This window comes from Micromesistius poutassou (genome assembly GCF_964030765.1).
Source record: "Micromesistius poutassou genome assembly, chromosome: 9".
Taxonomy (NCBI): domain Eukaryota; kingdom Metazoa; phylum Chordata; class Actinopteri; order Gadiformes; family Gadidae; genus Micromesistius; species Micromesistius poutassou.
The window spans coordinates 12,244,298-12,255,992 of record NC_140279.1 but is presented as its reverse complement, the minus strand read 5'-3'; the positions used below and the strand labels follow the sequence as shown (position 1 = coordinate 12,255,992).

At 48.9% G+C, this 11,695-nt stretch overlaps 1 protein-coding gene across 3 annotated transcripts in view; it reads right to left on the bottom strand.

The window, feature by feature from the left end:
* The window catches only part of ephb3b (eph receptor B3b), a 45,122-nt gene extending 33,821 nt beyond the window's left edge, over positions 1–11,301 (bottom strand). For all 3 annotated transcript variants that reach the window (XM_084473150.1, XM_084473152.1, XM_084473151.1), the window contains exon 1: positions 10,602–11,301. In XM_084473150.1, coding sequence (XP_084329276.1) covers positions 10,602–10,668 — 67 coding nt within the window. In that variant the 5' untranslated portion in view covers positions 10,669–11,301. The remainder of the gene's footprint in view (positions 1–10,601) is intronic.
* Positions 11,302–11,695: the final 394 nt, after the last annotated feature.

The following is an 11,695-nucleotide window of genomic DNA, read 5'->3' as shown; positions in this document are numbered from 1 at the left end:
GTTCCGTCAGACCAGACACGGAGATAGATAGCTGCGAGATCTGCATGCCAGGGGGGGAGATCACAATCTCTCTGGTGACTCGGACCCCAATCGTCTCCCAGAACCCACTACTGTTTCCCAGTAGCTCCCAGTCACAACAAATGTCCAAGGTTATGCACGCACGCTTACTGATAAGAAATGATCTCACTCTCTGTCTCTCTCGTGTCCCATCTTGTGTCCCACACACACACACACACACACACAAACACAGACCCACACACACATTCAGACACAAAGACACACACACACACACACACACACACACACACACACACACACACACAAAGATACAGACACACACTGGGTTACACAGATTGGATGGTTCCCGATGCCCCTCTTGACACAGGCTCAGCAGGGAATCATCCCCAACACACACACACACACACACACACACACACACACACACACACACACACACACACACGTCAGCTAGCCAAGGCTGAAGGCTCAAAGACTTGATGAAGGGCAGAGGGGGGGAGGAGGTGGGGGGTCCTGTAGCTGACCAAGCTCCTGCCTGGATGAAATACACCACCTGCTATGTCCAGCCATCCGGTAACAACCACACACACACACACACGCACGCACGCACACACAGACACACACAGACACACACACACACACACACACACACACACATGCTACCGAGGTCCAGTGAGGGAAAAGCAAGGTCAGCAGCACCATGTCAGAGAGCTACTTAATTCAGTAGAATTACTAATTTTCTGCCTTCATCTCTCACACGTCCTATTCTCCCAGAAACTATACTGTTGAAAACAGTTTATGGTGTTATAATACACAACAGAGCACACAATGTGCTCCTTTAAAACACCACGCTGTTCTTTCAACGTGGCATTACAAAAACTAAGATTGGTGTTAAAAAAAACGAATATAAATGTGTTTATTTTAAAGAGAAAGAAAATCTGAGATCCCCCCCACCCCTTTCCTCTGCCAAGCCTCGGACCCCACACCTCCCCACTCCCCGGCCCACCGGCCCACTGGTCCACTGGGACGGGGGTTTAGGGGTCTGATCGATGGGCCCTGACAGCAGAGCGATGAATGGAACCAGCTGATTGATTCATTAGTAGCTGCAGAGCCAGCCTCTGACCCTTAGAGAGGTGGGGGGGGGGGAACATGTGTGTGTGTGTGTGTGTTGAGTGCATCCATGCGTGCATGCCGTCCTGTGTGTGTGTGTGTGTGTGTGTGTGTGTGTGTGTGTTAGTGGAGTGCGTCCGTGCGTGCACATTGGTGTGTGTCCATCCGTGCATGCCATCCAGTTTGTGTGTGTGTGTGTGTGTGAGTGTGTGTGTGTGTGAGGAGTGCATCCGTGCTTGCATGACATCAAGTGTGTGTATCTGTGCGACCACGCCTGCAAACGGGTGTGTGTCCATCTGTGCATCCGTCCAGGGTGTGTGTGTGTGTCTGTGAGCGTATATTTGTGTGTTTGTAGTGTGTGTGTGTGTGTGTGTAGTGTGTGTGTGTAGTGTGTGTGTGTGTGTGTGTGTGTGTAGTGTCCATGCAGGTGTGGGGGGGTCACACCCGGGTCCTGTGGGGTGTGAGAGAGCATTTCGGGCCTGACCTGGCACAGAGGGGGGGGGTCAGCCCATTTTGTCCGGCGCTTTCATCTGTCACATCGCAATTAGTCTTTCACCGCCACCGCCGCCACCCCCCCCCACCCCCTACCCACCACCCCCCCTCCCCCCCTCCCCCCTCCCCCCCCCCCCCCCCCTCCCACCACACACCACACACCTCCACTCCATATGAATACAAACGCCACAGTTATACTACTGGAAGATCCGCTTGAAGCCAGTTTCACGACAGCGTAACAAAACCCACTCGGCGGTGGTGGCAGCAGGAGAGAGCGGGGGTGTGTGTGAAGTATTCGTAACGTCGTCTCCTGATAACTGGGAGACCCCCCGCCCCCCCCCCCCCCAGAACCAGAGTGGGCTCTGGTGAATTAATATGCTGGAGTAGTTTACGGCTGGCTGGGTCGTGCTTCCGTCAGTGAGGGGGCGTATAGGGGAGGGGGGGGCTTGGGTGGAGAGGAGGGGGGAGGGGTGGAGGTGGGCGGGTGGGTGGGTGGGTAACTGTAGTCCACTGAGGCTGAACCCCTACTATAAAAAAAAAGAGGACATTCGTGAGCGAGGGCAAACTCTCGACGCCTGCGGAAATCGGTATCATTCACTCACGTAACGACGCGTGCACATCAACATGAACACACACACACACACACACACACACACACACACATACACACTTCATACACATGCTTGATTCCCCACCCGGCTCACACGGTTTTAAACAAATGGGGAGAGGACACGAGCGTCAGGGCCGTAAAAAGGATCGCATAGCTCACACCTGGACATTTGCTAGATTGCCTTGAAGAAATATGGCCACTGTAATAGCTGCCGGCACAACGGGCCTTTATTATTCAAGATTGTTTTCATTGTCCTCTAAATGTTACACTCACTTAAACATTAAAGTCAACCGTCGGAGCTCTAGTTTTTACCATAGCAGTAAGGTTAAATAAATTCTCATCACAGCTGGCGGTGAGGAGCAGCTAGGGTCGGGAGGGGGGGGGGGGGGGGGGGGGGTCTGTGTGGAAACCATGGAGCTTATGTTAATAGGCCGAGCAAAAGGTCACGTGTGATTGGTCGGGCGCTGCCGCCGTCGTGCTCGGTGAAGAGCGCGCTCTGTGGCTGCCGTGCGGAAGTGAGCGGCCTTTTCTGATAGGCTGGGAGGATTATTTTGGGATGCGCTGCAGAACACCGCCAGGGGGGCTGTGTGATGGTTCCGGTGTCAGTAGAGCAAACAAAAAGAGGAAGGGAGAAGAAGAAGAAGAAGAAGAAGAAGAAGAAGAAGAAGAAGAAGAAGAAAGAGTCAGCCAACAGAGACAGAGGCTTCCCTTCAGCTATGGGTCGTTTGAAGTGCAGATGAAAAGTAGCTGGAGACGGTTTGTGGACGGCCAGGATGACAACCAGGGGTCAACAGTAACACACACACACACACACTCTCTCTCTCTCTCACTCTCATACACTCTTCCATACTTGCACAACCTCACACATCCATACCAAGACCGCTTGAACTAAGTACAAGACATCACCCTTGCATGTCGCCCCACTCTTGTTTTCACGTGGACATCAGAAGATGCCATCGCCCCCCCCCCCCTTTCCTCTCCCCTCCTCCCCCTCAGTGTGAGCCGTGACTCTCGCCTCCTACCCTTGAAGCCGCCCCCACCGCGGCTCCCCTTCTGGACGGCTGTTTGAAAATTAGCTTAAGGTGTTCTTTTCATAGAGCCCTGAAGCAAGGCCCCCGCTCCCGTAACCACCAAACCTTCACCTGAAGTTAGGCTCAACCGGGTAAAGTTTTCCACCTCTTCAAACGTCCTCTCTTTCATTTTAATATTTAACTAGAAGAATCAACAAGCGCTGAAAGCTGGTGTGGTTTTGATTTTTTTTTACTAGGGGGCGATTTTATTGCCGCTGAAAATCTTTCCAACAATATCAAAAGAGAAATTAAAAACAACTGCCACTTTTGAAGAACACATTGATCGCATAACCTGTAGCCAGCTCGATATCAAGCAGAACCGGTTCCGAGATCCTTTGTGAATTTATATGAAAACATTTTTAGCAAAAACAAAACTAAAAACAGATGGATTGGGTTAGCAACAGCATGACGGTTTGTGAGCCGTTCAAGAGAAGTACAACTGGCACGTACAACTCTTATAATTCAAAAACGGACCGTCTCTCTCTCTCTCTCTCTCCCTCTCTCTCTCTCCCTTTCTCTCTCTCTCTCCCGCCGTAGAGTACAGACTATACGTATGAAGTCACGTAGCCCCGGTAACATCCCAGGAGGACCGGCGGGGCCTTGAAGTGAACAGAACCATGGCCATGAGCGGGGCAGCTGTACGCGATAACAAAAAAAACCAAACCCCGACCCAGACACCTCATCCCCTTAATGACCCCGTTTTCCTTAACGCCGGGTGTTTATGTGTGTCAACAAGACGCCCGGGCGTGGCGGTGGCGGGTTGTGCGGGGGGGGGGCTGGGTGTGGGGGGTAGCGTGAGTACTGCTCTCTCTCTAAATATATAAACTCCATCTTGTGAATCATCGCTGTGTATTTTTATTTGCCGTCGGACTGGGACGACCCTTGGGGGCTCCATTGTGTTTAAGGGGTAGCCATTGTTGAGGGGCAGTAAGACCTTGGAGGGGGGGAGAGAGAGAGGGAGGGAAGGAGGGAGGGAGGGAGGGGGAGAGTTGGCACCCGGAGCCGGGATGGGGGCGGGGGGGGGGGGGGGGGGGTGGTGTATGGACGCGGGCCGTGGGTTGAGAGAGTGGGCGGAAAAGGCACAGTGGGCCCTTCAGTGCACGTATAATCTAGACGTGGGTGACAAATGGCCGGTTCAGCTGTGCTTTATAGCGGAGGGCCGTAGACAAGGGGCCGTAAACGAGGAGAACGTAAGATGGCTGTTTCTGTGAAGTTCAGCGTTTCTTCAGAATTCAGAAATCCATTAGTTCAACTCGGTTCAGACCCAAGACGGCGGAAAAATGAAACTGGTTACGGCGGGGGTTGTATGGAAGAGTGACAGTTTTAATGCACACACGTTTACACGTGTATGCGCGCGCACACACACACACACACACACACACACACACACTCACACTCACTAACACACACACACGCACACACAACTTAACCTAACGTAGAGGCATATGCTCTTGACTGGCATGACAAAATACATGAGCTTTGATTTACGATCTGAGTTATAAGAATAATTATGACTCATTGCCTCCCTAACAAGGACAAAAGAGGCGTATGGCGATGGCCTCTGCTTGGCCTGCTAAGCCACACCACGTGACTCTGTTTGGGTCCTTCAACCAATCCGCCGTCAGCGGGCATGGCAGGCCCACTCAGGGCAGGGAGACAGACTGACAGAGGGACGGACGGGCAGACAGAGGCAAACGCACACAGACACACGGACACAGAAACACTGACAAACACACCGTTTCACTTGTAGCACCCAATTCGCGCACAGCCTTCCTCCAGTTGATTTGTGAGTCCAATCTCTCTCTCTCTCTCTCTCTCTCTCTCTCTCTCTCGCTCTCTCTCCTGCTTGCACTCTGTTTGCCTCTGTGTCTCCCTCATTCTCTCTCTCTACCTCTCTCTCTCCCCCTCTTTAGTTTCTCTCTCTCTGTCTGTCGCTCTCCCGTTCCGCTCGGCTGACTATAGACAGCACCCAGTGGGAATTTGGCAGAGGGGTGGGGGTGGGGGGGGAGGGGGGAGGGGAGGTGAGGCGTAGAAGCAATCGCCCTCTCCTGCTTGGTGTCAAAGACCTGCTACCACCCCCACCTCCCCAACCACCCCCGCCTCCACCACCCTCCCTACCACCCCTTCCCCCTCTCTCTTACCCCTTTGGATGCCAGAGCAAGGCATGCACGAATAAAAACACACACACACACACACACACACACACACACACACACACACACACACACACACACACACACACACACACACACACACACACACACACGGAGAGCGTGTTTACATATACACATGCACCATAGCACTAGTATGGGGACACAAGCACAGGCCAAAACATATTTTCTCTTCCCTCCATTGGAGGTTTCTCAGACGGCTCGATGGCCAGGATGGTTCCTGGCCGGCCAAACTGAAATCCCTTGCATTTCCCAAAGCGTAAAATATAACAGTCCGGTGCCAGTCGGCGCTCCCACGGCCGCCACCGCCGCCGCCGCCGCCGCCACTCGCATATGGAATCTCATGTCAGTGGATCCCTGTGTGGAGCCGACCCGTGGTGGAGCCGGGGTGGAACCGTGGGCCCGCCGCCAGCACACGGCCCATAGCATGTGTAAAGTCTGGGAGCGCCAGGACTATTCGAAAAACTCTGTTCAAATCCCTCCTCTGCCCCACCATCGTCACCACCATCCACTCTACCCATCCTCCTTAAACCCCCCCCCCCCCCCTGTCCTCACCCCCGTCCTCACCCCCGTCCTCACCCTGTGAGCGCTTTGCGCCGATCTGAACCTAACACACTGTACATCTGTTCAAAATGGCCGCCGCTGGCCTGTGACCTTACTGAAGCATAGACCGCGGGGACGCTCTATGCTACAGTAAGGAGAAGAGTAAGGCTACAGTAAGGAGAAGAGTACAAACGTGGGTTTGTACTCTTTTTGAAAATGTACTGGTGAGTTTACACTGCATGGACAAACTTCTGTTTAACATAAAGCTTTTTTATGTAAAAGTCAGATAGTCATATGCAATAACGGCTACTTCACATTTCTTTGTATATGTTTAGTATATGTATATGTATTAATTGAAAATGATATGTTATAATGAGCTATACTGTAGTTATAATATAGTTATATTATACAAATAACAATAAACATAATTTCTGGTTTATTTGGTAATTGTATTATGTGATTATTTTCATTAATTATTATGTTTACCATTACTGTAATTAACATTTTGGATTTATTAATTTTGTGTTACATTATATATCAAAATATGAATACTGAATACTAGTATATAAACAGAATATTGAAATATTATATGCCTACTATTATTATCTATTATTATTATATTACACATAGGCTATATAGACCTATAATTTTTTTACTTAAAACTTAAATATACATTAAAAAGTATATATTATATATTGATATTCTTATATATTTTTTCTTATATTATATATATATATATATATATATAATTATTATTATTATATACTTATATTACTAAATATGTTTTCTTTTTCCAAATTGTTGGCGCAAAAATCACAACATCGAAGTCTCCAAGAGATTACTTGAGCACTATCGTCCGTAGCAATAAATGCCAGCCCTGTAATAAACACTGTAGTAAACGATTGTCTCTCCGTTTACTCTCTTCAGGTCAACATGTTAGTCCAAACCATCGAGCCAAACCAATCGCTGTGATCACTCAACCTCTACCAATGGGCCATGGCCCCAGCGCACTGTTGGGGAGTTGTAAATAAGCGCAATATAGCACAGACATCATACGCGGCCGGGTCCATGACGCTTGCAAGCGCAATTGCTTATTGACTGGGTTAACAGAAACATTGTGCTGTTTTGTTTTTTTATTTGCATCGATTACCATGATCACAATGGAAATGGAAAGCCTAAGTCAAAGAGTTATAATCCACTATAGTGCAGGGACGCACTATAGTGGATTCTAACTTTTTGACTCAAACTTTCCAGCAGAATGACTTCCGCGCTTTGAATCGCTTCGCTTTCATTGCGCGTTCAATTGTTTTCCGACGGCACGGTTAACTTTGGCTGCTAATGGGTTCTTTAGTGTACTCAATCACGAGCATTGAGACGTTTGTGGCGCATTTGCCTTTGAATGAGAAACGGCAAACGGGGCCCTCCAAGACGGGTCATAAAGGTTAATGTATCAAGTATCATTGGGGCCAACAATCGGCTCCAAACCAAGTTAAAGGACCTACTACAGTTAGATGTTACTCCTTATCCTACATAGGGGCTGAGGCCTGCAGGAGAAGCCGGGGCCTGGAGGTGGAGAAGCTGCGGCCTGCAGGAGAGGCTGGACAAGGATCTGACCGAGACGGGGAGAAGTGAAAGGCAGGCCTGTACTTCCTTGTTGAACCGTGATATCAGGGAAAACATGGGAACTAAAGTTGCGCTATCTTTCCAACGCAATTAGCGGTCGTAAAAGGTTCTGTGGAATCCGACCAACTCTCGCTGTGAGGCTGATAGGACTTCTCCAAGTATCTCCACAAACCGATTTTAATGATGCAGACCGAATCAATCAAAATATTGGATTGAAGTTAATGTGTGGTTAGGGAAGGGCGCAATTAACTTTTAATAAGTTGTTTGGGAAAAAGTCTCTGCGCACCCCGAACGTGTTAGTTAAACAATAGTTTACACAGTAAACTCAGTTACAGCAGCAAACAGCAAACTCAGTTACAGCAGCAAACAGCACTGTTGCACGGAAAAATTAGAAAAGTTAAAAAAGCTAAATACACGAACAATGATTACAACCAAATGCCAAGAAAAACAAAAACCCTGCTCTAATTAAGCCTATAATATATATATATATCCTATATAGGCCTATATATTTAGGCCTATACTATAGAGGCTATACACTATACACTACAGAGGCTTAGATAATAGAATACTATTGATAATAATGATATAATGATAATAATGATAATAATGATATAAACAAAAGTTATTATTATTAGGCCTACTTGAGTAAGCTAAAGATAACAAATCCTACTTTATTTAATTCTGAACAAAATCAAAACTGATCATAAGTCATTTTTCCTATGACAAACGAATTACATGGCTCTAAAATATGTAAATCCATTCTCGTATGAATAAATCCCTATATATGTAATTGTATTACCTAATAATCAAATGTGCCACAAAATGTCCCCTAACGCTTTGGTGTATTTGAAAAAAAAACGTTGAGCCTATACAAAGTCATAAACGTCCAGCCATACCCTGTTTATACAGCAAACTCAATTAAATTAATCGAATCTAAAATGCATGTGTGTGTGTGTGTGTGTGTGTGTGTGTGTGTGTGTGTGTGTGTGTGTGTGTGTGTGTGTGTGTGTGTGTGTGTGTGTGTGTGTGTGTGTGTGCATGCGCTCTTGTGTGTGTGTGTGTGTGTGTGTGTGTGTGTGTGTGTGTGTGTGTGTGTGTGTGTGTGTGTGTGTGTGTGTGTGTGTGTGTGTGTGTGTATGTGTTAGTGCGTGCGTTTGCACCAGGAGACGCGCCGTGAGGCCGACAATGTTCCCTCGGAGCAAAGCATAGCCTCCTCTAGTAGGCCTACCCCGATAGAAAAGAGAGAGCAGCCTCACAAATCAACCGGCCTTCACTAAAACTTTAGGTAGCCTACATTACTGACCATGTCAGCGCGCTAAAACATAGCCATCTACATTAGTTTGAAATAGATAGATTCTAACGAAATGTACCAACATGGGCCGTTTTCTCCGAGCGTAGGTCTACCCTGTTCAAAACAACTCCACCATTCCCTCCGAAGTAGGCCACGTTATGGTTCAGTGAATGATTTCTGAATTACGCCACACCATATAACCTGCCGCTCTTTTTTTACGTGACCCTTATCAAGAGGACGGTGGCCCAGCGCCATATAGTCCCTCTGTATTACAACCCTTATCATCGGTGCAGAATGGATTTGACCCGTGGGGGACATGCATCTCTTTGTGGGAGAGATCAGCACACACCAAACAGCACCCATCCGCTTTAAAACAGCACCATCTATACTTCAACTCGACCAAAACATCTCACATGTGTTCTGCATCTGAACGAGACTTGGTTAAAGTACACGAGGTGGTTCCGTGATTAGCAAAAAGGCAAATTAGACTCCAAAGGAAAGGTCAAACGACACAGTCGTCGTGAGATTGCTGACGAGTCGTGAAATACGACGAGAAAGAAAGCTCCGTGTGGGAAAACACTTAACTATACCAGGGGCCCACTGTCCTACCCCCCCCCCCCCCCCCCCCCCCACCACCACACACACACACACACACACACACACACACACACACACACACACACACACACACACACACACACACACACACACACGAGGGTACACGCAGGGCTTCACTCTGCGTTTTCATCAGTATTAATAATTATCTTTGCTCAAAGTCCACAAGAAATGGCATACGACCGACAGTTGTAAACAGATAGATCTACATATAAAATATATTATGTTTAACCTCTGGCAATGATGGCCCAAATAGATGCAAAACAGCGAAGTGTCGAAATTAAGAATAACGATTGAACTGGAATAAAAAGTCCTATTCAGCCACTGTGTGATCGTCCGACGCAATAAGACGCTTCTGCAGAGTGCGCAGCAGCGGCCGGGACAGAGGGGGACGGGTGGGGGTGTTTTATTTTTCGAGTCCGATGGCGAGCCTTTCGTAAAGAAACTCTCACTTTAAATGTACGGTGAAGGAACGGTCAGTGGGGTAAGTTCACCTCCTGGTGCAAACGCACCCCTCCGAGAGGCATCGGCTCTAAATTCCGGGTGCTTTTCCGAGAGAGTCCCAGCTCCCCTTCCACCACCCGTGAGCTGGCACCACCCCCCGCCGAGACGCGCGGCTAATTTGAGCCAAAGTGAGGAATAATAGGTCTCCACCGAGGGAATCGTTAACACTGGAAACACGAATACACGTATACCATTGTTATGTATATGTATTTACGGCTTATCCTTCACAGCCGCGCGTTACGATTGTATCCTGAAACGCACACCGCCACCGACTCCAGGCGATCCCATGCGCCACGGCTCCATTCGCCCGGATAAGACCCTCATGTCCAAAAAAAGGCAATTAAAAACGAACTGGGTTCGGCGATTTGTGCGTAGCTAAACGAAGAGTTTCTATCGTCTGCGTGCAGTGCGTCGGGTTAAACTCCGGTAAACATCGGCGCACTAAACCTACAGATGAGAACGCAGTGGGGAAATAAAAGGCACACATACGCTCGATCGCTCGTAGGCACAAACCCGCGTACAACAAAGACACACACAACCAAAAAACGTCTTACCTTCGACGGCGTACACCACGGGGTACAGCAAGACGCTGCATAAAACCAGAAAATAATCCATTGTCATAAATGGGTGAAGTGGGACATGTAAGTAGGCCCCAGCAGAAGGAGATCGGGCACTATCCGAGGTGATCCGAGGCGCTCCGTCGACCCGGTCCCAGCCACGTCAACCCACCAGCACCAGAGTTACCACCTCCATACACCAACAAACGTGGAAATGGGAATACTTGAAGGGGTCCCGAGGGAAGGAGAAGACCCTTCGTGGGGAGGAGGGGGAACACAGCAGAACCTCCTCGGCGCTTCGGCGATCCCCAAGCTTCTGCACTTGACCGGGGAGAGAGAAGCGACGGCGGGCGGACCAAGTGTTCCTCACATCGGCCACCACGGAGTGTGGAAACTAGTAGTCCCGAGCGTAAAGGGGCACCCACATCCGCGGAATATTTCCACAGGTATTCGGTTTGAGGTCCAATGCAAAAAAAAGATCAGCACGTATGTCCCCTTCACACAGTCCGTCTCTGGGATGTCCAAACACTTTCTTGGCTGACAGAGATGGTAGTCTCCGCTCTTCTGTCGGACATACGGTAAGGTATCGAGAGTGTATGTGCCCGTAAATGTTCTCGTGCGTCCTCTTGATCAAGTGTAATTCCGGATTAAAAAGAAGGAGCTTGTTTTTTGTGGTAGTGTATAGTCCCTGAGCGAATCCGGTGTGCGACTCGGTCGGGTAGGTGCCGTGCGCTCGGTGTGTGCGTTGGAATGATGACTGTTTGGGGCAGAGACACTGGGAGAGTGAACGGGAGAGAGAGGGGGGGTCGGCGAAGTGGGCGGGGTTACTGTCGAAGCTGTCAGTCTCTCTCTGCACGGTCACACCCCTCCAACTACGGCTCGGAGAGTCGCTCGGCTCCCGGCTCCCACTATACCTCCATTCTGCTCGGGAATCCCATGCCAGTCTATAAAAACGTGCGGTTTCGGCAGGAGTGCAGCGCCCCCTGCGGGTGAATTCAATATCAATGAGTCAATTCAAAAGATGAAAGAACGTCCTCAGTTTTCCTTAATTCTTTTGCTTATTTTCGATACAAAAGTACGCATGCTTTTTG